At 34.8% G+C, this 27,168-nt stretch overlaps 1 protein-coding gene and 2 long non-coding RNA genes across 4 annotated transcripts in view; 1 reads left to right on the top strand and 2 right to left on the bottom strand.

Annotated features, from left to right (window-relative positions):
• Positions 1 to 2,298: 2,298 nt before the first annotated feature.
• On the bottom strand, positions 2,299 to 26,639 carry LOC124955167. Its single transcript, XR_007102787.1, has 3 exons — positions 25,334 to 26,639; positions 2,502 to 2,735; positions 2,299 to 2,410 (listed from the first exon to the last, which is right to left on the bottom strand). It is a non-coding gene; the product is annotated as an uncharacterized LOC124955167 (long non-coding RNA).
• LOC124955164 lies at positions 10,161 to 11,956 on the bottom strand. 2 transcript variants are annotated; one of them, XR_007102783.1, is made up of 3 exons: positions 11,229 to 11,956; positions 10,925 to 11,119; positions 10,161 to 10,854 (listed from the first exon to the last, which is right to left on the bottom strand). It is a non-coding gene; the product is annotated as an uncharacterized LOC124955164 (long non-coding RNA). The 2 variants fall into 2 exon arrangements; XR_007102786.1 differs by having other exon boundaries at positions 10,925 to 11,066.
• LOC124955125 (titin-like) overlaps positions 26,616 to 27,168 on the top strand; it is a 41,916-nt gene continuing 41,363 nt past the window's right edge. Inside the window, exon 1 of the mRNA XM_047509071.1 lies at positions 26,616 to 27,130. Coding sequence (XP_047365027.1) covers positions 27,072 to 27,130 — 59 coding nt within the window. The 5' untranslated portion in view covers positions 26,616 to 27,071. The remainder of the gene's footprint in view (positions 27,131 to 27,168) is intronic.

The raw sequence follows: 27,168 nt of genomic DNA, 5'->3' as shown, positions 1-27,168 counted from the left end.
CTTTCTTACTTCGATCTCTTTTCTTTTTTCTTTTTGAAGCATTATAGCACGTGCCCTCAGTCTCAAGCTTGCTATATATCGACCACCAGCAACGATTCTCCTAATCGGCAATATCGTCCTCGAAACCTGTTGCTATATCTTCTAAAAACTATATAAATCAATTTGAATAATTGAAATGAGGCATTCTTGCAGGAAAAAACCTACATGTATGTATAAATACAGATATGTGTATGTATATGTTAATAAAAGTTACTCGAAAGAAAGATCAATTTTGTGAAAAAATCTCAAAGAAAACTTCCATATGCTCAAGAAAGAAAGGATAATTCTCCATTGGTGTATCGACCGATGTTATCTGGGAGCAACTCGCTGTTCGTTCGAGAGACAAAAAGACCCGATTAATCTCCTTGCTGACCCTCGCACGCTTGCCGACCGGATACGTACGAAGTAACCGGGATGCGGACTAACGGTTTAGCTTGATCCTTATAGCAGAAATCGCGGACCGATGGCGGTAGTAAACTAATCAACGTACTTCTTTTAAAACTATTTTAACTTTTTTCCTAAAACATATGACGTTGATGACGCTTAATTTTTTAAATCGCTCACAAAAAATTTGAATTATTTTCTGAAACAGAAATGGTTAAATTAAATAAAAAAATCATTGTCCTTAAATTAAAAAAAAAAAAAAAAAAATAGAAATAAATGTATATTAGTATAATTAGACGTAAGGTAAAAAGAAAAAGTGTTCCCTTTAAATAAAATTATTAAATAAAGACTAAATGCATCTGTAGAATATTTGTAAGATATCAATGAAAACTGTATGTATACTTTATTTCCATTTCGTGTAAGTATCTTTCATTTATTGGTAACCATTATATTTCATTTATTGAAAATTAATTTTAGACGAATTTAAGAATCTGACGGACTAAACAAGGAAAATCTATATAGAAAATCTGCATTCTTGGAATTTTCATGGATGTACCGAGAACTAATCAGGAATGCACCCGACATGCAGGAATAGAGAGAAACTATTCGAAAGGAGAATTCCTTAGATTACGTCTAGAATCAGGGCTACTCAAGAAGTTACTGCCAGAATACCAATGTAGTTTGGATATCGTCGAGTTCTCCGAGGACAAATTCGTTGTTGAAGCGATAAGTTACTGAAAGGAGTTGAATAGATACCTTTAATTCCGCGGTTAACTTTCTAAAGTGATTAATTACTGTCTCTCTTTCCTTCGTCGTAGATAGAATTCTCAATGTTTTTAGGAACATAATAGAAATTGATAGATAATGTTTCTAACGGGATAGAAGATACAATGTAATACATGAATTTTTTCTGGTATACTTGTTAGAATTAAAAATATGTGTACAATTTGATGGTATGCGTGGAAATGGAAACACGTAACGATGCACCGAAAAATCAAAAAATCGAATCGGATAATCTTAAAAATCCGGTAAAGAATCGTCTTTTCTCTGAAAGCGAAGGTGCCTGTCATGGCACGGGGCCCATGGGAGAAAAGGTGGAGATGAGGAACGCGTCCCTGTTTTCTCCTTCGACAGACACAGGCCCTGCGGAAAAAAAGGAGAAGAAAAACCACTGGAGAGGAAGTGCTGGCGATCCTGTCTAATCGTGAGTTGCCCGTTCTGGTTGTCCTCGACGTCGTCGTCGTGCGACAGATGCCGTGAAGAGGAGGCGCCTTCTCGCTTTTCTGGGAAGAAGACGAAGGGCCCGACTTTTTTCTTTCTTTCTTTTTTCTCTACTTCAACGACGTTCGACGTCGCTGAAGAAGCGACCGCGGTTAAAAGGGACTTCTTCGATATTTATAGTGCCGTGGACCGGGAGACTTGCAAAAACACCCAGCGATTCGCAATCCTGAAATAACAGGTTGCCTCGACCAGAAGATTCTCTCTCTCTCCCTCTTTCAGAACAGAGTCGTTTAAGTTGTAGAGGGAGCAGGTTTCTAGTTATACCTACCGCATCACCGTGAATCAAACTCAGCGAGTACATAGGATCCTTAGGAAATTTCTTTTCTTTTTTTTTCGCTTCTTTTTTCTCTTACCTGACACTATATCTTCTTCTATCTTCTTGAAAATTGTTAAATTCATCGAATATTCCTACTGATTTCGTTTTCCTACCAACTCGGTTTTCCATTCAACGTGCGTGACGTATTTTTCGACTAATTTTATACCCTTGCATATCTTCTTCCTTATCCTTTAATTGCCTCGTTAGAATAAATATTTTATGAAACTATTGATTAAAGAAGGCAAGTTCGATGACTTTAAGAAGTCAATGATCGAAGAAGGCAAGTTGTTTTAAGAAATCATTTGCTTTTAGGAAGTTGCTAGTTGAAAAGTCGGTCAAGTTGAAAATTATTAGAATTGAAGTAGAAATTCATTATTTCATCGGACATTCCTGAAAACACAAAACTAATATTGATTGAAACGAATTATTAAGATATTACAACAATAATTAATAACCAACACCATAATTATAGAAAATTTACCAATTTTCGTGATTCCCAACGAACGGTAAGAATTGATATGTTCTTAATAAGCAATATCGATTCAATTAAAAATAGACGTTACATTGACAAAACGATAAGGTCATAGATTCTCCCGGATTTCCCTCGAATTAATGAATTCTTCTCTTTCTTGATTCATAACACGCTAGACGATAGTACTACTGGAATTCTCCTTTACAATTTCGTTATCATTTTTGTGCAGTTATCTTCATAATTCTAAAAACAATGACGTGGTTATTGTATACTCGAAAACGGAAAGATTTGCTTTTGCCTTTTATCGAAAAAAAAATGAAGAGTAGGGAAAGAGAGTGATAGGATCGCAGTAAGGAAAGCAGTAAAAAAGAAGGTAAGTACACGCGTCTTTAACACGCCAAGAAAACCGTGAAGAAACAATGAGAAGCGTGGAAACCTTCCTACTGGTTACAGTTAGTCTATTGTGAGTGTATTATCATGTACGCGTTTTAACATCTTCAACGTCTCGCGCTCGTTTTCCTTATGTATTCGGGAAGCTATCTACCTCTTGACAATGTCCTGTGTCTCATTTAATCCGTGCGATTAGAAAATTGTTACAAAAGATAAAAAAAGATGATTCTTCGACACGGTACAGTCTACCTAGAAATTTGCTTTATCGTGTTTTATAACTTTCGAGGATTAAAATATATTTATTTTTAAAGAAACCCTTAGAAATATTTATTCAAGCAATTTTATTCAATTTCAATATTTAAAGTTAATTTATGAGTGATAGTCGCAATTAATCCTAACTCCTTAAATAAAAGATAAAAAAGTATCTATAACATCTGTACAAAAAATGACATAGTTAGATTAAAGAAACATTAAAAAAGAAAAAGTCGAAAAGAAGAAAAAAAAATCGTTGCAATAATTAGAAGGAAAGAAAGAAAGAATATATAATCAATTTCTTTTAAATTCGAGTCGCGTCTTTCTCTCTCTCTCTCTCTCTCTCGCTCTCTCTCGCTCTCTCTCTTTCTCATTCTCTCCCTCTCTCTTTCTTTTCCTCTCTCTTTCTCTCTCTATTTTTCTTACTCTCACCGATCGACCTTTTTCAAGGAAACGTGCTAATGGACCATCGTAGTATAACATACGTAACGTAAATTAACATAGTCATCGTCTAATCCACTAATAGAGCTAAGTTTATTGCCTCGTACGATTGTCGGTTTGCTTATGTAATTATCGAAAGCAAAGTCGTCGAGTGTCTTGACATTAAGTAACGTCTCTACCGCTGATTACGCGATCTAATAGATGCGTCCATCCGTGGAAATAACGATCGTATGCGATAATTGGCGCCGTTTCGATCATCATAAGGTGAATTATCATTAGTTCAATCGCACGAGAAAATTAAATAAAACCTTTTCAATTTCTAACCAAGAAAAGTTTATATATTTATGTAAATATGTAAAAGATTTTTTTCTCGTGATACTCTTAATCGACTCTTGGAAAAAAGAGTATAAAAATAAACGTATCGTTCCTCATTAAGTGTATTTAAGTAACATTTATTTTCTTTAAACTGTTAACTATCCACCAGAATATCACACTATCGATAAAAAATTCGGTATATCATTAGTATATTCCCTTTCTTCCAATTTATTATCCAGATACGAGCCGGCGTGTCACTGAATTCATTGAAATGGATTGAAGAATTCATAGAAATGGACGAAAGCACTCCCACACGTTCTCCATATTAATCGATCGATTCATTCGTGCTGCGCGCGTGCTCTAATGTCCACGTACGCAGCATTAGGAAAATAGTTTCCGTCGTATCCTTTGAATGTATGAGTTGTAAAACGATTCCGATGCAGATATTTAGGGAAAAATTATACAGAATATAATCTGTATAATCTTTGTAATATATTAAATGAAAAAAAAATATATATTTTACTACATATATGCTATAAATATAAAAAGAATTCTTTGATCGAAGATATATACGCGACTGCAATCGAGATACCTGATTCAAACCTTACGATAACGATCAAATTATTCCGCAGAATGATCGGAGGAAATCTCAAAATCATTCTCTAACATCTTCTCAGTATGATTCATTCATCCAAACGGGTCTGTTAATTCCCGGAATGACGTAAAACATGAAAAACGAAACATGCTAGTGGACAAGTCGAGTCAGCTTAGCGAATATCGTAGATATGTAGCAACATTACCATTGGAAGAGCATATTTCAATTTTGTTACTACTAATTTTATTCATTACTCACAATTACGTTTCTCCTTTTCCTTCCTTTAGAAATTTCTGACGTCCAAGAACATAAAACTGAATCAGCTAAGCTGCATTAAAAGGAAAAATTGCATTGTTACATTATACAAATGTAAAAAATGCAACCTGTTACTCGTTCCAATCCTGAGGAAGAAAATTCTTAATTTCCCTTCTTTCGCTGGCTTTTTAGCGAATCGATAGATCACTGAAGGAAAGTTTCATCGAGCATCGTATCGCCCTAGGAAAAATCTTATTTTTAAACAAATAGGAAAAATTATGAACATGAGCAAACAAGGTTTTTTTTCCCCCTTTAAAATTGTTTCGGTAAAATAATTTTGCTTTTTATCATACATCAAGAATTTAAGATACAATCTAGAAATATTCCAATTAATCTAATCAAATTAATTTTTTGTTAATGACTTTTCATTTCTTTTTTCTTTCTCGAATTCGACTAAATCTCAATGTAGAAATCTTGAAATTCAACGTATATTCGACGACTCGTGAAGATATCAGCACCTGTTCGCGAGGAACAGATGAGCGAGGAACACAAAGAAACGGCAAAAACGGAATTGGGGAAGGAGCGTCTTGAAGCGTGACGGAGAAAGAATGACGCTACTCAGCCTTGAGTAGGATATATCCGAGACTCGGCGAACAACTACACATTGCGTCGTTGAAAAGACGCGAAGTAGTTGACGAGCCGTATGCTTGCTAGTCAACGAAATTGAGTTCATCCACTTGGCAAGCACCGGTAATCTTCTCCCTCACTCTCTAGAGCCGGAGGTCCTCGTGTCGATTCATAACGGTACTCTTCAAAGACGAAAGAGTAAGAAAAAGCGAGTCAAGAATGAACGAAGCATCACTCATTATGCGGAACGCTTCGACTCTTGGATAAAAAGCTTAGGATATCGAATCAACTCGTAGACGTTTTCAATCGACTTTTTGCTATTAAACATCGAGAAGCTCGATACTTTGATACTTTCAGATTCCGTTAAAAAAAATCACCTCTTTCACTCTTTATCGTTACTACTTTTTCTTTCCCTTCTTCGCTCTTTCGTAACAACAGGTCCGTTCTACGCTGACTCTGAAGTTCGAGATTAATCCGATATCGATTGGTCCTTTCAAAGAAGAAGAAATATCCTCAACCTAATATTCTATACGGATTCTCTTTCTATTGAATCACGATCACATTAATCACATTGAAAGAACCCATGTCGTGATTAAAACTACCATCAAAATGAAGCTAACATTAGAAATGAAAGATTCATGATATCTGACGATACTTCTATGTCTAATATAATCTCTGTCTTCATCTTTCTTATCGTTCTGAGATATGGGTATATATATATAATTTGCTTTTTCGCTGTCGCCACCTTCTTATTACTTATGTACGTGTCTCGAACACGATTAAGGAGAGAGAATGAGAGAAAAAGAGAGAGAATGACAGAAAGAAAAAAAAGAGAAAGAAAGAAAGGGAGAGAGAGAGAGAGAGAGAGAGAGAAAGAGAGAGAGAGAGAGACAATACAATTTTTTTCGATATAAGTTCACAGCTCATAAAGCTCACACAATGTTATAGACTTTTCGATTATATATACGACGTTTTATCCATTGAGATTGCTGTAGTTACATCATTTTACGTTCATATGATTGTAATGAAGAAAAAACAACGATGATTCGTGAAGACGTATTTCTATACTAGAAATAGAAGAATTCTCGTTAAGTATTTACTCATGAAGAAGCATGAGTAAATCATCGGCAGCACACTAAAAAGCGTTTTACGAATTCAGAATGAAACGAGACAACATGCTCCACCGAAAAATAGTCTTTTTTGAGATCGTCGGATACGATGATTTAAAGCTCGTAAATCAATTTCTCCCTTTCACGCAGTATGTATTTTTGATTTTATTTTATTCAAAATCTTACGATTCTCTTATTCCACAATATGTTTCTACGAAATTTCGACTTCGAAAAATGTTTGAAAATTGAAAAATAACTTATTCATTTTTTCTAGAATCCGTATAAATTCATGTCTCGAATAGAAGAAACAACCAGATTAGAAAAAGTTTTAATTTAAATTCTCCTCAGAAACGCGCAGTTCTTCATTTTCCCACTCGATTAATTTGCTCATAATTTCCTCGGGTTAAATAGCACATGAAATAATATACAGAGAGGACGTTTGTATAGAAAGAAAGAAAGAGAGAAAGAAGTTTGCACGCGGATGGTGCTACAAAGTCAAAGAATCAGCCGTGCGTAAGGTAAATATGCAAAAAAACATTGGACGTTAGCCAACAGTACATTTTATCCGATTAGAATTGCTAAGGTACATATACATGAACTTATAAGGCTAAGTAAAATATTACGGTACATCCTTTTGGGTCAAGTTCAGGGTTACCGCTGTTACCGTTGTTGTTACGATTGTTCCAAATACTTGTATTTTCAATAAAAAAAAATTGATATATTGACCGGTCGCAACGATTGATCACGTTCGTCTTTTAAGAACGATCGATACTCCATAACAAAGGTAAGATTATCCTTAATGTTTATCTAAATGGAAACGATAGTCGCACGTTCCGAAATGTGCTTAATCAATGTTTGATAAATTATACGCTCAATCAATCATTTGTTAATCGAAAGATTGGAAGTATTACGTGATTATGAGAAATATTGTAAACGAAACGAGTATCGTTCGAATGTAAAATTTGATTGCTCTAATTCGATAAACATGCGCATCGATCGTGAATAATCACATTCGGAGGATATCAAATAACAACGTAACTCACCTTTATTCCTTTTCTGATTGTTGATCTGTTAATTGGCAAGATTTACAATGGTCTTAAAACCTAAAAACATGTTTAGAATCTAAAAATAAAGTTTTAAATTTCGAATTTTTGACCATTTAGTTGGGTACACTGATAGTTGTAATATTGAATAGTAAAAGGGGAAAAGGTCAATTACTTCTACCTGAGTTTATAATTCAGTGCAAAAGTGACCTTCGTTCGAACAACATCTGCACTTGTGTGAGAAGAAAAAAAAAACATTTGCTTCAAACATTCATAACTTTATGCGAAGTGTTTTAATTTTAATTCTGAAAAATGAAAGATTTACTACAATTTATATACGCATTAGAAAAAAACATAATTATAAAGTGTGATATAAAAATTTAATAACATTCTTTTATGAACATTCAAATAAAAAATTCTGTGTACGTTTTGAAAAGTTATGAAAAAGTTTATATCTTACGGAACTTCACTAAAAAATCTAATTCAGGCATTTAGTTAATAATATAATTTAACAAAATTAACAAAAATTAACTGTGATGAGATACCAAAATAATCGTAACGAAAGTTTGTAATTATTTTCCAACATACTTTTTGGTCTTACTATCCGAAATTATAACGCTTGATGAGGAAATAATATATGCAAAATTTTAGAGTGATTAAATTATTTGAGTTAAAGTTTTGAAACTTCAATAATTTAATGTCAGTTTCAAATATAATTGTGTTCTAGATATTCTAGAAAAGTTACTAAATATTTTTGAATAAAAGTAAAATATCTAAGATTTATAATAATAATAACAACAATAACAACAACAACAATAATAATAATAATAATAATAATAATAATAATAATAATAATAATAATAATAATATAGGTATATTAAGATAATCGTTATTTGATCTCTACTGACCATTCATCGATCCTAAGTGAAGTGGTTTTCATTGTCATACGACCGTTCAGTTTTAGTCATTTATATCCACACATATTAGTTCAATATATTGTCAGCCAGATTATACTCTATGGACATCGAGAACATAAAAGATAAGGATGAACGAAGCAATTGAATTTCCATTCAGTTACAATTCATATATTGATCCGTTATATTTTCTCCATGTTCGAGATCGTCCGAGATCTATTTCATAACTATATCATACCATATCTATATAGTAGCAGGTAATATCGAAGATTTCTTTTATTTCCTTTTCTTTCTCGATACAAATCGAGACAAAAAATGAGTCGACATGAAACGTTGAATCAATGAAAAAGCTTAGAAGCATAGTAACAAAGAAACCAGTAACGTAGATGTGTAGTACCGTAGAAATGTATTATAGTAGCGGTTTAGAAATGTTAGTTCTCAATGGTCGACCAGCGATAAGAATTCACTTTGATACATTGATACAATATATTGGACTTTAACAAATGCTATACTGTTATATGTAAAAATCGATTTACGATCCCATTGTTTTCGTTATCATCTTTTGTAAAGATCCTATGTATACCATCTAAAAATGTTTTTAAAGTTGCTCATTAAATTATTTTATATCGAGATGAAAACAATATAAAAATTATATCGTCCGGAGGCATTCAAAAGATAAAGTTCATTATTCTTCTCCTTTTTCTTCATTTTCTCTTTTCAACTTTCTGTCATCCGTAAACAAGCATCTGTGAAATATCATCAAATTACCCTAACATTTGGCACGCGACCTTAGTAAACAAGATCGTAGCTCGGTCGTTGTTCGGAGCCATTGACAGAAACGATTGTTCGTGACGGACTCTCTTGTCTGCTTGCAAATATTATGACACGTGTTCTCTACGGTCGTTTTTTGCAGGAAGCTTCTGTCAGCCTCTCGACCGTACCAATGGTCACCAAATCTAGCCAAAATATAAAAGTATTTTTCAACTTAAATAAAATTGATATACTTAATATAAAGATTTTTATGGTTGCTAATTACGAATCAAAAATCAAAATTATGAAAAATGAAAGGTAATATTACACAATATCAAATTTAGCCGAAACTTATATATATATATATATATATATATATATATATATATATATATATATATATATAATAATAATAATAATAATAATAATAATAATATATATATATATATATATATATATATATATATTATATTATTCGTTATTTGACCTCCGGAGGAATTTTGACGAGTGTAGCCCCGTCCCCAGAAATAAATAAAAAAATATTACCTTCAAATTCCATCTCTCGGTCTTAATATTAAAACCTGCCGAAGGACACATATTTTTTTACATTTAAATAACATACAAATTTTATCTCGTAAAATGACCAATGTTGATTTATAGTACGATAATGAAGAATGTGTCTATATATGACTAATACTATTTGCGATTAACATTCTTTATAAAAAAATATTAAAACATTGAAAAATGATTTACTTACTACTATTCTTATTACATTGTACATACATTTTAATAAATATGTACGTACATGATTTCATAACAATATCGAAATTACAATGTCTCATAAAATAATCGTTTTTCAATATAAATAGTTTAATACTCTTTTATAGATTATTACGAACTTGATTGAATAACATAATAAAAAATATATGATTCCATTAAGAAAAAAACAAACGATTTTTAAAAGACTTCTACGCATACTTCTAGAAAAAAAAACTAATAACATCAGAATCCCCGTTCGAAACCATTCAACTTTTATCTAATGCATGTTTCGTTACGGATGCTCATAGTAATAGATAGATATAGAATAAAAGTAGTACGAAGCATTAGAATATTTTCTTTGTCACATCGACAAGACATGCGTGCATTTCGATAAAAAACAAACTAATTTTAATTTCAAACATTGCAACTAACAAATACAACATTGTCGCATCGCATGCGTTGTCAATCTGAACACGATTATAGAATGTAGTAGACTTTGTATGTTTATTATCGCATTGGTCTTTCTTTTGAAAAACAATGATTTTGTCATCATACGAAATTCAATCAAAATATATGGTATACTTAGCTCTTACTCATTTCCTATGTTACATTTAATGAGACTTTTATTTTATTCACTATATAGTCTATGATACTTATATTTTCTAAACTATTATAATAATCTTAAAAGGTTACAAAGGAATGGAAACTCTGGAGTCTTGGGTAGTTTAATTGATGAAAACACTACACAGGATATGCGGGTCCCCAAGTTCAAATCCCGAGTTAACTAGAATGACATTTTGTCGTACAATGACAAAATGTGTTGGTGGAATGCAACGAAGAAAAAGAGCGAGAACATTGTTATTTCGTGAGGATTCTCATCGGCAAACTTTCATAGGAAGATCGATGATCGACCTGTCAAAATCAGTGAACGATCTTTTAGGATTTAATAAACAGCTCGAATCGATACGAACAAGATTTATACCTCTATTCCCCCTCCGTTTTCCCTTCCTTCCTTTCTTTCATCTTCTTTCTTGAATTATCTCCCCTAGGCGCCTTTATATCGTGATGATGAATTCGATCAGGGATTCGTTTTGGATACGCACATGGGCCGGATTAAAATCTCTCTACGGGACAAAGCGGGGTATATCGTCCTTGTTTGAGAACATGTGTCCTGGCTCTTGGATATGTGAAGAGAGAAACAGAGAAAGAGAAAAAGAGAGAGAGAGAGAGAGAAATAGAAAGAATGTGTATGTATGTGTGTATGTATGTATATATGTATTTCGGACCTATGGAAGAACTGTTGGTAGCCCTAAAATCAATACTGAGCGCACCCTCCTCCTTGTCCTAGGTCCTGTCTTGTTTCTGCGCGGATACTGCGACACCATAGTCCATTTGAGAGTAAAATATCCCACATTACAGAATATTATTCAAATTTCCATTTACATAGATCGTAAATGTAAATATAAATACTCGCTGAAAAGATATCCTTGTAAATTCGTCGATGACTAAAATATTTCTTCAAATTCGTATGGTCATATGTTTTTTAATCGATAAAAGCCATACGAAGAAGCGTGACCGAACGCAAGTATAAAAAAGAATAAAAGATAGGAAGGCATTTTCGGAGAACCTTGAAATGTCCAAACTTGCGAACTCGAACTTTCGTCCTCGAAAGAGAAAAAAAGAAAGAGAAAGAGCGAGAGAAGATACACGCGACTAAGATGTTTCTTCCGGTATTTGGCAACTTAAACGCTCGTTAAAAATAAAAAAATCAATTATGCAGGACGCATATTTGTACTTCGAACACTTAATTAGAATACCTTCATCATTACTTGCATTCTCTCGTGTACAGTGGATAAGGCTCTTTTGTTGTTCATATTTTCACGGCCTGCCGATCACGTTCCTCGTTCCGTATCGATACGCGTTCCGCAAGACGATAAAATCCCTTCGTTCTCGTATATGAAATCAACACTGATTCTCGTTAACAATGCACCAAAGTATGAAAAAAAAATCTTCATTCGAGTTACAGTGTAAGAATAAATTTGTGCGCATAGATTTGATATATAGCAGTAGTTATTATTCATTATCTTATAACTATAGTTAATGTATCTATGCAATACATGTTATACTAATTTTATACATGCAAGGAAATATACGTTTCTTTAGAATTGTGCAAATAAATACAGTTTAAATAAATACATTTTTCATTACTACAGATTATAACATAATAAATATATTAAAGTATATCCTTAGATTTTATCAAATTTGTGTCATTATCCTGTCATATGTAATATTAAAATTTATGTAGTATGATCAAATGAGATCACTCTGTTAATATGTATATCTACTTATATAAAAGCACTCTAATAAGAATAAAATATATAGGAAGAAATAAAGATGAGGAATAGGGTGCGATCGTGTCTTCGGATATTGATTACTATCACTAGTGTGAGTCCAAATCACGTTAACTTAAAAGTAATCGAAACAAAACAGTTTTATTAAAAGAGATCGTTACTGATCTTCACGTAGCCGTACATCTAACGATGCGAATCCAAAGTTCTCTTTTAACAAAGTATATAATGTAACGTAATGGCTAAATTGTTCCTTTCCTCCGTTTAAGACTTCTTGATCGATCAAACGATGGAATTGAATCGTGTACCCTCTTTCAATATAAAATTTATAACGAAGCACAGGCTCACCATAGACAAGTAAAACGTATTTAGAGTACATTTACGTATAAATCTATGTGCTCCGAGTCAAGTGAGGCTATGAGACGTTTGAAAATAATGTGAAAATTCCAAGGTGAGTATTCAATTGAAAGGACCGTTACTATACATGCACGAAGAGCGAATACGAATCACCTGGAGCTCGGTCACCTGAAAAATAAAATTCTATTCGTCCACGATCTTCGAGGGTAACGTCCGTCGCTGATCGAAGCTCTCTTTCGGATATCGACGAACGAATAAACAGGCTCTCTCCAAGGACATCGAGAACATCCGTTTCATGAACTCCTTATAACTAACAAGACATGCGATTGGATTGATAATCTTTCAAGACCCCATGGGGCATCAAATATAATGACTTAATTCATATAACGTGTATCCATAAAGAGAAAGAGAAAGAAAGAAAGAGAGAGAGAGAGAGAGAGAGAGAGAGAGAAGGAGGGGGAGGGAGAAGGAGCCTCTTTAAATTTCACGGAAGGGAATGACGGATAGCAAAGATTTAAAAGGACCTATGTCATAATTACCGTTAGAAATTACTATAGCAAAAGTCAAGTGACCGATCTTAATAAAAAGAATATTTGTTAAATATAAATTTAAATGTTCGTAATTTCTCTAACAAATAAGAAAAAGGAAATTAAATTTCTCATCTTTCTTTGAAAATATCCTTCGATACTCTGGCATCCTGTATGCGATAATCCAAATCCATTTATCTTCCAAAGTATTTTAGACTTAAACGTACACGTATGTGTGTTTCATTCTATCCATTTGACGTAAACACAATATGAACGAATGTTAAGTAAACGTGATTCCAATAAGAAGACTCGAGAAGCGTTTGCACGTACGTACGAACGCTCACACTCACGCTCTACATCTAATTCAGTGTGCGAGTAGACGTAACATAGTACTTTTCTGCTACTTTCCGAAGTACTTGGAAAAATTCCCAGTAATTTTCTTCGAGCCAGAGAGATAGCGTTTCTCGTAATGACGTTACGCGAGAAGCTCAAGCGAAGTCTGTTGAACTCTACCTTTTTCTTTTTCTCTCTTTTCCTGTTTCCCTTGCTTTTTCTTCGTTTATCGATACGATGAAGGAAAATCAAAGCTGGGTATTTCTCACTTCCTCAACAACGCTCCTTCACCAAATAGGAAAGTACCGATTTGAAAACCACAGAAATTGCAAGTCCGATCTGCATGAATCACAAGGGAACTACTTTTCTTCTCTCTCTCTCTCTCTCTCTCTCTCTCTCTCTCTCTCTCTCTGTCTCTCTGTCTCTTCCTATTTCTCTCCCACGAAGATCATTTCTTCCTTCTACTACAAATTTTCGCACTAGCTTGATCGATGAGATTACTCATTTGCGAGCTTACCTGAATGATCTTTATTATATGATACATTACTCTTATTTTCCTTTTTTTATCTTCTGTTCTCTTCTACGAACTTATAAAGATATTAATGAATGACGAGAGATAATTATTAGGTAGAGCTCGCGTCGAGCTCGCGACGATATTGCCTCGGTCTCTTTAGATCTAGATCGAGATTACAGCAAAGACGATCCCGATTTATCATTTCGATCGAAACACATTGCCATAAATGGCAAAGAAGGATGTTCCATTTTGGCAAAATAAATTGTGTAAAAAAACGCGATGGCAATTCTCCCGTTATCGAATCATACGATAAAATTATTTAAGGAACCAAGAGTCGTCTAAATCCATCGAATCATTAGCGCAACGGAGAACGATCCTTGTCTTAGAGGATAATGAGAATTTCTCAAGTCGCGGCCTTGACTGCATAGATTAAAACAATAGGCAAGTAATTTCTTTAAGCTTGCATATTAATCACACAGACAAAGATGTGGTTAAAAATTTTGATACAATGACGTTACGTTTTTAATATGGACGTACCTACGTTTTTGCTTATTCTCAAAGATTGCATATGTTACGTAGAGGCATAACGTAAGGAGAGATATTAGATATAATTCTATTTAAATTTCGTAATAGAATTAAATTCAGAAGTATCACAAAAAATTTTGAAGACTAAATCAAACAAATCAAATAGTCGAATATTGATTTATCTTCGTGTGTTCTACCATTTGAATTTATAAAATTCCATGTAAAATTATCGCGAAACGAAGACAAAAGAAATATTTGAAATTCTGATCGCTTCGATGAAAATGCATCGTCCTGATAGAGAATTAATTAATAATATCTCTTTCCTTTGTAGTCGTTCCTATCCAACCAGGCGTTCATAATAATGCAAAATTGCATATTGCATCGTAATTGTCAGTTGAGGTCTGTCAGTTTAACGGTTATTAACTCTGAAAATTGCAGGTATTTATTATAAAATTGTATTTCGCACCTACACTGCGTATTTAGTTCCCTGTAATTTCGATCTTCTCGAAACGATCCATTTATCCGTGGAAAATGATTTATCGAACGAGATAATTCTTGACGCTTCAGAACTCTAATTTGTTGAACTGAGCGTTCAAACAAAAGTACTTTTCATCGTCGATGTAACACGCACGAACCACCATTTCGAGCCGGTCCTTTTCGTTTTAATTTATTTAACGAGCGAACGATATTTTCCAGAATCAGTTGACACATAAGAAACACCGTCTATCTGATTGGCATGTTTAATCGAAATTCAGGCAACGACAAAGATGCTAATGCATCTGGATAGCGTATGAAAGAGAATCAATAAAAAAGAAAAGATTAAGAACGAAAAAAAAAAAACAATTGTGTAAGATAATATTACCCCAGTAATCATATATCAAATATTTGAATACTTCAAATGAAATACGCTTTTTTTCAAGCAACAGCCCATTTTTTTCTTTTTCCCGTTTTCTTATCTTCTACGTTACCTTCTCTTTTATCCTCTATCAAAATAACAATAAGTGAATCAAGCCTTTCTGATAACATACCTAATGACATCAAGAACGACGGAATATCCGTTATTCCTCGATTACTCATAGTCATTTTGAAAGATCGACTTTTTCTAGAAATCAAAACCACAAAGTCGTACGGTAATCGAAATAATAAATTCTGAAATTCGGAAAAAGAAAAAAATATTATTGGGGCGCTTAAAATGAATATATCAGTAGAATTTCAGATCGAAAACTTGACCAGAAAAAAAGAATATTACTAATAATAAAATAATACTAAGATTTTGAAATAAAATAAAAAAAAGCTCGTAAAAAATACGATGGATTTTTTTGTACAAAAAAAAAAGTATTAGATTCGCCTGAATCACGTATCCTTGACACCAGATGATGTTCAAACGTAGAACATTCCGCAATGACGTACTCGCTTTACATGAATTCTCGTGTAACGAACCGTTCATTAAACGAGGGAATCCTTTAACGAACTCCAACTCGCGATTAACAATCTCTTAATTGCAAATGCAAATTGCGAATTAAGTCACAGAAGGATTTTTTATTTTGACTCATCGATAATTATAGCGAATCGTTAATGTTGATCCGACACTTACACTATGTTGTTAAGCTGCATGCGCACTGTCGACTAGTCGCCAGCATCAACTAGATCGACGAATGATCAAAATGGCAAGCGACCAAACTCAACGACTGTACGAGTCGTCGCTCGTGCATCGCCTCATGTTCCTGTGGTCGCCGGCGACTCATTGGTCATAGTACGCTCATATATTCCCTTGAATTTAGTGGTCACCGGCAACTGGTCGACAGTGCGCATGTAGCCTTAGAAATGCTGCGTATCTTAGGCATGCAGTCTTAATCGCCAATTCGCAGTAATCGTTTCAGTCGATGCGTATTAACATTTCACAGTTTTTATCTGCTCCTTTCATTCGCATAATAATGTTTCGTCCTTTCATGAGAACGTGTTATCTAACAAATTAATAAATCAAACGAATTAACTCATTTATTATACCTACATAGATTGCGAACGCGTATTGAAGAAATTATTTGAAAGAAATCTTTGCATAATTTTCCATACGTCTAGATTTTTTCTTTAATACGATGGCCGTACTGTTTTTAAAAAATTCACGAATATTTTAAATGTTTTCTAAAATTAACAAAAAATCTCTGACTTCTTTAAATAGAAAAATATTCAATAGCTTTATTCAACCACATTTTTTTTCGAATATTTCTTTTCCATCCTTTCATTATCGAAAAAAATACACGCGTTTTTTTAAGAAATTCGGAGAATATTCGAAAAAAAAAATTGAATGCAAATGAATTCGAATCGATTGTTTTGCGATAAATCGTTGAATTATTTATCCCGGACTATCTTCATTTTTCATCCATTCGCGTTAAGATTTAATCTGTGTTCGTTTTCGAAGAAATTAATTAACAGTTTTGGAACTTTCGAAAAAAGTTTCACAATTTTCTTTCGGATTCGTAGTGTAATTACAAGAACTATTATAACTTTAGGTATGTAGCACGTTATAGCATACACATTTCAATTATTCCGCTTTAAAACATATATCATGGAGAAAAAAAAAGAATGAGAAAGCGAGAGAGAGAAAGAGAAAGAGAGAGAAAGAGAAAGAGAGTGATCATCATTATTTGGCTGGTACAAATAGCAAGAGCAATACATATGAATTTCGTAGAGTCGTTTTAAACAGTAAATTTGAAACTGTCATGGAAGAGCAGCACCCCTAAATTCCAGCTTTGCTTTCTCTTTGTTCTCCTTTTCCTACCTTAATCCTTCGTTATGCCCAGCAGTTACTCCCTTCGAATCAAGCCTTTGTAAACGTCGAGCTTGACACAAAGACCGAACAGAAACTGAATAGAAGCTGGTGAAATCAAATAGCGAGCTTGAATGTCGACGTGAAGTCTCGAGAGAGAAGCGCGAGGAATTCGAGAAACGAATGAATTCAGGGGCAATGTGGACAAATGCAAGAGAAATACAAGATCCTCTTCTGGAGAATCCACTTGATGTAAAAAGATGAAGTCCCTTTTCCCTACTTTCTCCCCTTCCATTTTCTTCGATCCTATGTTCTTTTTCAAATCCACACTACTCCTTACTAAAAATAGTAATCAACCCTCGATCGTTCTTACTCCCTATAAACAGAATTACCCTTCAAAAAAAAGAATCAATTTCTCGAGAAAAAAAACTAGTCCACAAAATATCCGTTTAACGAAATCTATCAATGTTTCGATGAAATATCAAATCGATATCCAAGCATTTTCCAAGATCACTTTACACCTGTTAAAAGAGTCTTTTAAAAATGTGGTCAAAATTAGAAAAGAAATTTGAAAATAGAAATTCAATAAATGTTCGACGTTTTCCTAGCTAGAAAAATTCGTTATCTATGGAATTCGTGATCATATTGATTAAATATTTATACATTGCGTGTCGGTTTAAGAATGAAAGCACATGATAATAAAATGTTACGCTACATTATGAGATGAGAAGAAATTCCTGAGTGAACTTCCTCACTTTCTTTCTCTCTCTTTCTCTCTCTCTCTCTCTCTCTCTCTCTCTCTCTCTCTTTCTCATAAAATTTCTCTTTATGGCAAAACGAAATTACCACAAGTCAAATCATACCTGATGTAATTTCCTCATAAACGTCGAAATGAAACTCGGTTGTTGATCTAAGCTCGATACCACTAAGTCCGAGTAAATATGGTCATTTTCAAACACACTTCGTTTGGAATAACTATGACAACCATTCGCTATAATTTATGATTCAAATTCAGAGTTCTGCACCGATAAGCGTTGAAAGCTAAAGCACAACGTACGACTACCTTCTATTTCTTCACTTTGTTTTTTCTTTCTTTTTTTCCTCAAATACAAAAACTCAAATCAACGTTTAGAAAATTTAATAGAACATTTATCATGTAAAAAAGAGAAGGAATCAGCTAAATGTAGGATTCAGAAAAAAAGTTCGATTTTTAGTTAGTCTGTAAGGAGATTCAAATCCAGGTCTTCCGCTTTCCGGGCAATTACTTTGAACCACAGACCTTTAAGTCAACCTTCCCACAAATACCTACTTCATTAAAAGTAGAGGTATTCGCTCCCACAAAACAATAACTTTAAAGGTGTTCGTATTTAACAAGTTCTATCACGAGACTCGCTAATTGGCTTAGGATACGAATATCGTTGATTATTAAAAGCGTAATGCCGCAGTAGCGAGATACTGCCTAACGATTTGTCAAAATGAGAAAACGTAGAGATAGAGAGAAAGAGAGATGAAAGGGAAAAGAAGAAAAATTGATCGACTAAATTAGTGAGCATAATGTCTGGGACCTACGTGACACAATATCCACTCCTCAAAATTTTTCAGTTAAGAGATTAGGGTGCCAATCAAGAAAATTTCAAATTATAAATGCTCACTCACGCAAAATGTATTCTCATCTGTATCCAGTTTTATGTCCATTTCTTTCTTCTCCCTTTTCGAACCCCTAAATCTAGGATTTTGGAATAATACATCGCTCTTTGACGTCTTTCTTTTCCTTCAGTACACCACATGCTCTATCCCTCGATACCAATGTGCATGCGTCACCCTTTGTGATTCTTCCTCTGTGGATTAATCGAAACAATCGGTCGATGAGACAGCTGCAAACCTAAATGGGATCGACCCTGCACTGTATTACAGATTCCAAGCAAAAACTCCCTTTCTATTTTCTCTGTATTCGTTTTGTCAGTATTTGCAATTATGCCGAATTATGAATCAAGCATTATGTGAGAATTAGAAACCAAAGCCATGGAATGTCATCGTTCTCGCGTAAACGAAATTGCTATTTATAAAATATCAAACAATGAACGAAAAAGGTGTTTATGAGGATTAATCGCGTTTATGTATAATAATAAGTCACGTAAAAGTCAATTGATAAAGGGACGTTGACTGATGAACACAAAGTAATTTCGACGTCGATATTACGTCCTATCAAAAAAAAAAAATAAATAAATAAAAATATATGAAGTGAGAAAGACAGTGATAGGAAAGACAGATGGATGCCACACGATAACGAAATATATTCTTTAATGATAAATGTCCATCGTAAGATCATAAAAAGTCAACGTCGTCAAACGTCGACGACCCCTCTGCATTGATCGCACTTTTTTTAGAGAACCCTCGCCTACGTGACATACGAGGCAACTCCTAAATCTACAACTTTGAGATTAAAGCAATTTGTCATTTAGGAATGCTTTTTTGTTCTTGGATATATAAAAAATGAAAAATGTTGTAAAGTAGATAGGCGTAAGAATGTGGATTACGTTTTCAATAACAACAATTGGAATATAAAATTGCTTTTTATTGCTATAATTGATCTATCTTGTAAAGAAGAACTCTATAATAAGGTTTAATGTGTACTTTAATGTTTGAAAGGAAAAAAAAAAAACGAAAAAAGTTTTAACGCACTAACAATTCTTTACGAATGATCGTAATAAATAACATTTGTAATATTGTAATACTTTATGTGTAGTATGAATGATAAATGTTTGCAAAGGAATTTAAAAAATAAGATATCACGCTTATGAATCTAAATGACGTGTTTTATAAAAATGCTCACGTAGCACATAGTGCGCACTGACTTTTAACTTACCGCGTTTCTTCGAATATTAATACTTGCGATTTCTAAATGAATTGAGAAGTTATAGAAAAATAGGAATATTAAATGCTTAATTCGACGTTTAAAATATTTATCGAATATCGAACGAGATGTCGATTCTATTCGTATTATCTGTTTATTTTCCGAATGGCATCCTGTCGATGAGCACACTCCAGCTAATGAAATTTCCATAATAGAAATTTAAGAAGGATGTATCTCTGGATTCGTTTAAAGATTTCTACGAGCATTCGAATCTCTAAATACTTCGCCTAGCATCAACATACTCTTGCTATCTTTCTCTCTCTCTTATACTTGCTTGAACTTACCGTTAGATATATCTATATTTCTGTGTCCTTTTATGTATATATATATATATATATATATATATATATATATATATACACTTACGGAGTCTCTCTAGTGCAATAAACGTTATTTTCTCTCTCTCCTCTCTCTCTCTCTCTCTCTCTCTCTCTCTCTCTCTCTCTCTCTATCTATCTTTCTCTCTTTCTCTCTGCTCCGTAGCAACCCTAGCAACGCTATTGATTTCCTTCGTTCCCTCTTCAACGAGAACTATCTGACAAAATTTACCCTCTTTCGTGAAAAAGCCGTTCTACGACCCGGAGAAGAGATCGAGGTGTTGTCGGTATAGTCCCTGTCATCTAACAGGAAATCAAGCAAAATGCTTCGGAGTTTATGACAAACAAAAAAAGTTGGTACGTCAGATAGATCATACAACTTCTGTAATTAGCCAGCATCTCTCGCGCGATCCTATTATTCATGCGATCAGAATATATTAAAATATATAGGTATCATTAAAACCATGAACAAGATGTAATATGTGCAACGAATGAAAAAGCATAAAACGATTCAGCTTACTGAGAACCTTTCTCTTCCTATATACATACGAGTGCATACGTACATATATGAGAACAAGAGCATTGACCTCGATATGAAATAAAAGAAAAGCCTCATGGAAATTGTCATAAGAAAAATTCCATGAAAAAAAAGTAAGATGAGATCGTGTAAAAAGATAAAAATCGTTATTGTAAATTGCTAATCAAAGGGATTAAGAATTGTAATTGCTGTTCCTTAACGAAACTTCAGGATCTCGAAGATTCAAAAAATTCAAATAATATACTATCTCTCGATAGTAAAAAAACCCAATAAATTTTCCACGTGGCAAGTCGAAAATGTATCGAAACAGCAGGAATATCGATAACTCTGATTCAAGTATCCTTCGTTTATCGCACAATTTTGTGCTATCTCGAGAGATCGCATAAGTTCAAGATCGTGGATATTTATATAAACAGATAAATATGTATAAGTACGACAAATACATACACACGGGATTAAAAATTGGATTCGCGGGAGCACATAAAAATGAATGTTTACGGTCGATCGACACGTGTGTGTGTGCGCGCGCGCGTGCCTTTTCTACCGTACATATTTCGCGTAGTTTAGCACGAGAAACGGGCGAGTACCGGAAAACCGGACGATCGAGAGCTCACCCTCTCTCCTTTTGCTCTCTATCACGTTCAAGAGCATTTTTCACCAGGTCGATATCGTTCGAGCCAGGAGGTCCGCATAATATCTCCATTTACCGGTGCGACGATGCGAACTTCTCGCGACTGCCTTAATTTACGAGAAAAGTATTACGTTTAAATAGCGAATAAGCAGTTTTACGAGAGAACGAAAGGAGAAAGAGGAAAAGAAGATAATAACAAATTCTACGGATAATTCGAACGGAGATATTACTTTTTGATATTGATGAAATCGATCAAATTGAAGTTACCGCTTTAACCGCAATTAAGTAGAATGTTGAAAAAAGGATTGAGAAAAACGTCCTTCTATGAGGAGTACGCAGTTAGTAGAAAAAATTTTCAGAGTCACTCAGACTTGACTTAACGTCTTCTTCTTTGACGGATGTCGCAATGCGACAAAAATGTTGTCCTCCAAGCAACCGACGTCGTTCGACAAAGAAAAGAGGGTTCCATATAAGGCCCGATATTATTTGCAATTGATAAACGATCAAGATGTAATTTAATTGTTTTATCGATGTGGCATGCGACAAAAAACAATCTGATCTAAATTTCAAATATTGCGATCCATATAAATATGATAATATAGCGTTGAATTTGGACGCTACCATAAAATATGCTTTGTTTGTTTACTATCGTGTTGTTCACTTGTAAGATTTTATCGTCGCACAACATTCAGCAAAGACGAAGCGTAACTCGGTACTTGCAATCACCTCGAATTTAAACATTACATCCAAGCAATTGACCATAAGCCATAATACAGTTGAACCTAACTTGTTTCCAAACGCGCCTAATGCCAGCTCACAGTACAGATGATCCAGATAAACGAGAGATGACTCAATAAATAGCTTCTAAATCTACTGAGAGTTTTCTACTCGTCTGAGAGCCAACGAGATAAATATCGTCGTAGAAACGACGTCGTCTCGTTCTACCGTATGCAACGAATATAGAAAGAGAGAATAAATTCAAGGGTTGAAGTACTACGGTCTATCCTATTTGTAAGGAACCGACCTATTAATCCATCTTATGAATACGATTCTTTGTCAGAAATTCTCTTAAGACAACTGTTAACTCTATTAAATTCATTCGATAATCGTGACTACCGATACATAAATTTGAAGAACACACGAGAGAAAGGTCAAGCAAGGCCTCCTAATCAAATAATCTGCTAACGACTCGAATAAAATCGGTATACTTTACTAAGTAGATTACTGTTCTGACGGAGATATATAATCGTAACAACTCGAAAGTATTTACGGAATCCGCATACATATACACTTCTATACGTATATGTATCTACATGATTCTCGTATATAACATATTGATTAAACGTACATATATATGAAAAGATTAAGTACAAGATGTAATTAGAAAATGATTAAAACGACCTTATGGAAGGTGATTACATAAAACAAAAATTTAAATATTCCGATCGTTCATCGGATCACATTTCTCCATAATATTAATAAAAAACGAAATCACAAATACCAAAAGAGAATGAACGACGGCTGCATTTCAATCAAGAAATCAACGAAAATATCAAAACATAAAGTTCCTCCGAATGACTCACTCATTATCTTATGAATGCTATAAAATCGTCAGCCGGCCAAGCAACAAAGATGAATGGACACAAGGTTTCAGTTATATCACCTACCAGATGAAGTTCAAAGAAACGTCATTACAAACAAGACGTAATCATTCCAGTATAAACAATCGCGATAATAGATCTTCTCGTTGATTTTCTCTTGCAAAAGAATGATATTATAAAAAGATCTAAAAGAAAAAGAAAAAAGAGAGGAAGCTGAGGAAAGAAGAGGAAGACGATAGAGAAAGTGTAACCGATCTGAGGGAGCTCGAAATTGAAAGTAATTTCCTCTTCTCCATCTTACTCTATCTCTTTGCTCTTTAACCACGGCTCCCTCTTCCTCCTTTCCACAAGAGACTCCAACGATGATTCTTTCTCGCTGCTGGAAGATTCAGGTCAAGTTCACTGTCTGCTCGACAACGACTCTATCTCCTTCTCTCACTCGCATTTCACTTTCTACCGTTCCTTCCTTCTTTCTCTTTCTTTCTCACGCACATGGCACTTATGCAAGAGATATTACACCATTCGAGCAATTTCACCGTCTTGTCGTGACTGTGACCGTCGAAGGAGACTGTCTTTCTCGAACAACGATATTATGTCAGTGTCAGTGGTAACGATCTCTCTCGAGCGAGGAGAAACGTGGGTAGATATGGAAGCTCGAGAGTTACGAATCGAGACGAGTTCGGTTCGCTGAACCGAATTCCCCTTCTATTTTGATGAGCAAGACTGCTTGGAAACGACTTTACTATGGGTCTCTTCTTTGTTTATTCATTCTCTACGGTTTTTAGATTTTATTACAACTGTCAGTTAAAGCAAAGAGCGTGCTTACATTTCTGATTATTATCAACATTATTAATCCGCACTTATAAATATTTCATTATATCTTTATCTTAAGTACGAAAGTTCTAAGAATAAAATTTTCTTCTGGTAAAAAAAAATCTTGCAGTTTTTATCTGTCTTCAATATTAGCTTTAAAAATTTAATTCAGATGTATTTTATTGTACAAAAAAAAAAAGAAAAAGAAAAAAATGAGCTCTGCAATTATTTTTTTGAACAGAGAAAACTCACTAGCGATGGGTGATAAATGTTTTCGATCCAAGAATTTCGAGTCCAGATATTTTGAAATTAACAGCTTTTGGATGATACGACATCAAGTAATCACACTTAGTCTCGAAAACGTGTTTGTTTTATTCGAGTATCATTTGAATCGCAAAGTGCTTCGATTATCTTCTAGATTGATGTACTTCTTTTGATGTTTGTATGTATACAATAAAAAGAAAAAGTGAAAGAGTTCGAAGGACGTGGCAAATTGAACGAAGGGCGGAATGAACAGTTAATCAAATAAGGGGCCGGTCCGTTACTAGTATAATCCCGGCATGATTAAAATTCTTATTGATTGAACGTCATATTTTCAATCATGCTAAGTAATAATATGAAAAAGGAAAATGTCGAGATTTTTAATATATAAGTCTTTAATCGAGCGTAAGCATTCCTAATGACTTGGCACAATGAAATCAAATTAAATGATTTAATTAATAATCCTAAAATAATGTACAAATGTAAAAATAAACTTGTATAACGATGTCGTATCGTATTTTTCTAAGAAACGGAAAATTATGAAAATTACGGGAATATGCGAAATATCAAAAGAAAGAGAGAAAAAAATGAGATCCATAAATAATTAAGGAAAAATCTGTTTTATCGAATCGATCTTCTTAGAACGTTCAAAAGTTGCGTGTAATTTTGAATGTTCATTCTCTCGGCCGTTCCCAAATAAACCGGCTGATAGTGAGTGAGCAAGCTGAATTTCCAATAGCATTGACCAATCCTTACGGTTTACGCTCGGGAACAAATTCCCGGATAAACCTTAACACAATTTCAAACCGTCCTTCTTGGAATCTATGCGATTTCAACGAACATTGCCGTAATCGGTATGGATGAGATTATTAGACGAGATACGTGTGATAAATGTTCATGAGCGGGACGTTGGTATGTATGCAAATAGAATAATGATGTACCTACAAAAAATTTGAGAAAAAATATATTAAATTTTTCCTCGTTAACACGCGATTGAAGACGAGGAAGAACTTGTATGTACGTCGATGACATCCTTCGGATCTTTCAAAACGGGAAAGATCGGCTCTTCAACATTATGGAGATAATACATACGAGAGAGGCAGAGGGAAGAGCCTTGATCTCGTTCGCTTTACCCATTCAACGGAGGGTCCCTCTTTGTCATGGGTAGAACACGAGTCGCTAATTATGAAAAGCAACGTGGAACACTTATAGAAAAATGCTACTCGAGTAAGTTTACACGAGCCACTCGGAAGCACGTGTGTAAACGTGCAGGGACACGCTCGTAGAAAGGAGCGGAACGCGCGATTAACGCGCCGCCGCCATCCGCGAGCGCTTGAAATTCCATGGGCGCTGGGTGATATTGCCGAGGACAGCAGTGCGTCTTTAAAAATCAACGCTACCTCAGAGGAGCGCTTCGCACATGACGGGTCACGAAGTGCGAATGAGAGTCCGGCGCAGACTCCCGCGTTTCATGAGAACGCGCATGCGCGGAAACAGAAGTTAGCCCTTGGCGCCGTTCCTCTACATCACGATATTTGCAAAATGATTTTCTTCTTTTTCTTTTTCTTTTTCTTTTTCTTTTCCATTTTTTTTCCTTCTATCCTTCTGATTTTACAACAATCAAATTGAAACTTCTACGATTTATGATTTACATAATATACACCAATCCAATATTCAGCGATATATTCAAATATACACGAAGAGAAGCGAAAAGAGGAAATGAGAAGATACATAGCCAAAATCGATGAAGATCAGTTTATGAACCTTGTTACAAACGTTCGCAAAGACGGGAATGGAATGGCAAGAGAATTGCTCGAGTATCGGGACATCTTCTCCTTTTCTCATGCAACTGCCACCGTTGTGTGTGCGTGCGGAGCACGTAGAAAGAGAGCGAGAGGCCATTATACCTCGGTGCTGGAGTAGGAGAGAGGCGAATAAACGCTGGAAATGGAGGAGAAGGAGGATGAGTAGGAGGAGGAGGAAGAGGTGGCAGATGGGACAGAAGGGGAGGGAAGAAGTGGCGGAGGATGCTCTCCTGTATCCGGCGAGTACAGCAAGCATCGTTCCTGCTCCCCCGCCAATCCGGGTATGCGACGTGGGGCGGCTTTGAAGGTAGGGGCCGCACGATTCTCGACGGCGGCGACGACTGCGGCGGCGGTGGCGGCTGCGGCGGTGGCGGCATGGCTGCCAAGGTATTTAAGGTACCGTGAACCGGCGGCGCACGAGTAGTTCACTTCTGTTCGGTGCGGTGTCGCGGTGATTTTGAGGAGACAGAATAAAGAGAGAGAGAGAGAGAGAGAGAGAGAGAGAGAGAGAGAGAGAGTGTGTGTGTGTGTATGAAAGAGAGAGAGAGAGGAAGAGGGAGGGAGAGAGAGAGAAAGATAGAGAGTGTGAGAGAGAGAGAGAGAGAGAGAGAAAGAGTAGCAGTGAGTAGACCTTCTGTCTCGTACCAATTCGCCGAAGGGTGCGAGTGAGTTTCGGTCGGCCCCTTGAAACAACAATCACTCACCGTCGTTCGTGCCACTTTATATACTTAGTCGTTTCTTTCTTATTTAAAGAAAAGAAAGAGAGAAGTAAGAAATAGGGTAAGCCGATCGGCAATACACGCAAAAGTATTCGAGTCTTCGCGCGAAATTTCAAGATATCGTGCCTCGTGTGAGAGGAGAAGACGTAGCACCTTCGAATGATTGCCGCATCTCGTAAGAATCTCCTTCGAAGAATTTCGACGACCGTCCTCGATAGGTAAGTCCGCAATAACGTGGAAAATAATTAGTGAAAGT

This window comes from Vespa velutina, chromosome 1 (assembly GCF_912470025.1).
Source record: "Vespa velutina chromosome 1, iVesVel2.1, whole genome shotgun sequence".
Taxonomy (NCBI): domain Eukaryota; kingdom Metazoa; phylum Arthropoda; class Insecta; order Hymenoptera; family Vespidae; genus Vespa; species Vespa velutina.
The sequence above is the reverse complement of the archived record's forward strand: the minus strand, read 5'-3'. Positions and strand labels throughout refer to the sequence as shown.